General features: G+C 41.5%; 1 protein-coding gene across 1 annotated transcript; it reads left to right on the top strand.

Moving 5' to 3' along the window:
• The first annotated feature begins 1829 nt into the window (after positions 1 to 1829).
• LOC144103353 (uncharacterized) lies at positions 1830 to 2396 on the top strand. Its single transcript, XM_077636095.1, has one exon. It carries the CDS (start codon positions 1845 to 1847, stop codon positions 2394 to 2396), a length of 552 nt encoding a protein of 183 aa, XP_077492221.1. The 5' UTR covers positions 1830 to 1844.
• The last annotated feature ends 395 nt before the right edge of the window (positions 2397 to 2791 follow it).

Genomic DNA, 2791 nt, shown 5'->3' on the forward strand with positions numbered 1-2791 from the left:
CTTTTCTTTCTGAAAACTTCTTGGCGTGCATCGGGGGCGATTTCAACATAGATATGAGCACAAGCAGTTCAGTGCAAGAGCGCATGTTAGTCACCATACAAACAGCTGGCTTCCAAAATAAAATCCGCGGACCTACACGTCTTACCTCACATTCTTCTTCTTCTTTGGATTTACTAATCACCAATCGCGAGGATGCGTCATTTGTCGGTCGTATTGCGATAGACATTAGCGACCATCTTCCTATCTTCGTCCGTCTTCAAAAAAAACCTTTCGCCAAGACAGCCTTGAAAGTCCGTCGACAGCTACTTTCCCAAAACCGCCTTGACCATTTCAGGAACAGTATTTCACTTGTGAACTTGAATCCTGTTTTCCAGCACACAACACCCGATGAATCATATAGTGAGCTCCTTCGGCTCTTTCTCCCAATTTATGATGAGTGTTTCTCTATCGTTGAGATAAAACCTTCAAAAAAAGCACGAAAGCCATGGATGACTGCTCGCCTGGTACGACTGGTAAAAAAGAAACATAAGCTCTTCGCGACTTCCATAAAAAGTAGAGCCCCCGCAGTGTTAGCCACTTATAAGTCGCTAAGGAACCGCTTAAATAGCGAAATTAAATCATCCAGGACTGCCTACTATAATAATTTGTTTAATGCGCATCTCTCCGACCGCCCGAAAGAAAAGTGGAGACGCCTAAATGTTCTGCTAAATCGAAATAACCAACATCAGGACCTCGCGAGCCTAGTTATGCATGGCAAGGAAATAGCTGGGCCGTCCCTTGCAAATGCCTTCAACCAATACTTCACTGAAGTTGGAAGCAGTCAGTACAATCCAGGTATGTCTCGATTTTTGGGCGACAGGCTAAACGAATCGATGTTTCTTGAACCAACCGACGAAGCTGAGGTTTACTCAGTGTGCAAAAGTTTAAAGAACACGACAAGTCTTGACCCAAGAAATATTCAAAGTTTACCTGTAAAATACGTACTACCTTTGGTCGTGCCATGCCTCACACATGTTTACAATACCGCGCTTCGCACAGGACGTTTTCCCGCTGCCATGCAGGTGGCCAAAGTTGTGGTTATTTATAAAAAAGGTGATAAAAACGTTCTAGGAAATTACAGGCCAATATCTGTACTACCATTTTTCTCCAAGGGGCTAGAGCGAATAATGCATCGACGATACTACAATTTCCTACAGAAGCACTGTGTAATAGCCAACTGTCAGTATGGATTCACCAAGCATAGATCAACTGAGCATGCTCTGCTTGATCAAAAAGAATACATATTAAATAACTTCGAAGCTCAACACCTCACCTTAGGCGTCTTTGTAGACTTTAGCAAAGCATTCGATACACTGAATCACGAAACTCTGCTTAAAAAACTCGACCACTACGGTATACGTGGCCACGCCCTCTGTCTCATTCAATCGTATTTCAGTGCTCGTCGCCAGTATGTCGCTTTAAATCACTGCTCTTCGGACTTGTTAGCAATCACAAACGGCGTGCCCCAGGGCAGCCTTCTGGGGCCACTCCTATTCAACATATATATTAATTACGTATGCAACATCAGTAATTTAGTTAAATACATCATATATGCTGACGACACCAGTCTATTTTTGTCCTCACCTGACATTAAAGAACTAACTAGCAGCGCAAATAAAGTTTTGTCATCAATATCTGAGTGGTCATCTTTGAAGTCATTAAAAATAAACAAACTAAAAACTAAAGCTTTATTGTTCCATCCGAAGGGGCAGCATATAGGCAGTGTGCCACCACTCTATTTCGACAACGCCCCCATTGAGTACGTGGAAACCTTCACATTACTCGGAGTGGTATTTGCTGCTACTATGTCGTGGGACGCCCACGTAAGCAAAGTGTGCCTATCCCTTTCCAGATATATTGGGATAATTTCGCGGAATAAACATATTCTACCCGCCAAAACCAAGCTTAACCTGTACTATGCGTTCTTTTATTCTTATGTATCGTATTGCTTCCTTGTATGGGGACAAACCACAGCATCCAACATCCAGAAGCTTCTAGTACTGCAAAAAAGAATACTTCGCGTAATTGCTAATGTACCGTATGATGCTCCGACACGTCCTATCTACCAGCAATACAGAATGATACCCGTAACAAGAATGTTCGATTACAGGTTTTCATCGTTCTATAAAAAAATAATAGCCGAAGACGACGCATTTTTTTCCGGCATTGTGACACTTACACCACATCGGACACCGTATGTGACCCGACAGCGTATGATCTATTCATTACCACGATGCAGAACAAATTATGGCTTTTCCACACTAAAATACGTTCTTCCGAAATACTTGAACACGCCATTTTACGACACGTTACACAGCATGTCTGTCTCGGCTATTCGAAATGTGTTTTCAAGCTAGGTGCCACAGTATGTGTACCCATGTATAGAACTCTATTGAATTGAACTGTAAATTTTGTGTAAAACCTTTATTCTGTTGTGCGGAAATACTACTTGTCCATGCTAATAAAAAAAAGTTTCCTTTCATGCATGTATTTGAAAAAAAAAAGTTTCTTTTTATGCACGTATTCAAAAAAAAAATATTTCCTTTTGAGCATGTATTTTACACGCCTTGTCTTTCCATGTACCTTTGCGTTGTTACAAGTGTATGTAACCATCACAGTCGCTACCAAACTGCCTCTTTGTAGGGGTGGCGAGGCTTGTCAAGCGGTCGTAATGACTGCTTTTTCTTGCCACCCTCAGTTTTGTAAAAGAAGCTGAAAAAAAGTGATTGATTGATTGATTGAAATAAACTGC

Source organism: Amblyomma americanum, chromosome 9 (assembly GCF_052857255.1).
Source record: "Amblyomma americanum isolate KBUSLIRL-KWMA chromosome 9, ASM5285725v1, whole genome shotgun sequence".
Taxonomy (NCBI): domain Eukaryota; kingdom Metazoa; phylum Arthropoda; class Arachnida; order Ixodida; family Ixodidae; genus Amblyomma; species Amblyomma americanum.

Excerpts from the sequence above, each read along its gene's own strand:
- LOC144103353 (XM_077636095.1), top strand. The coding sequence starts at position 1,845 with ATGTCGTGGGACGCCCACGTAAGCAAAGTGTGCCTATCCCTTTCCAGA.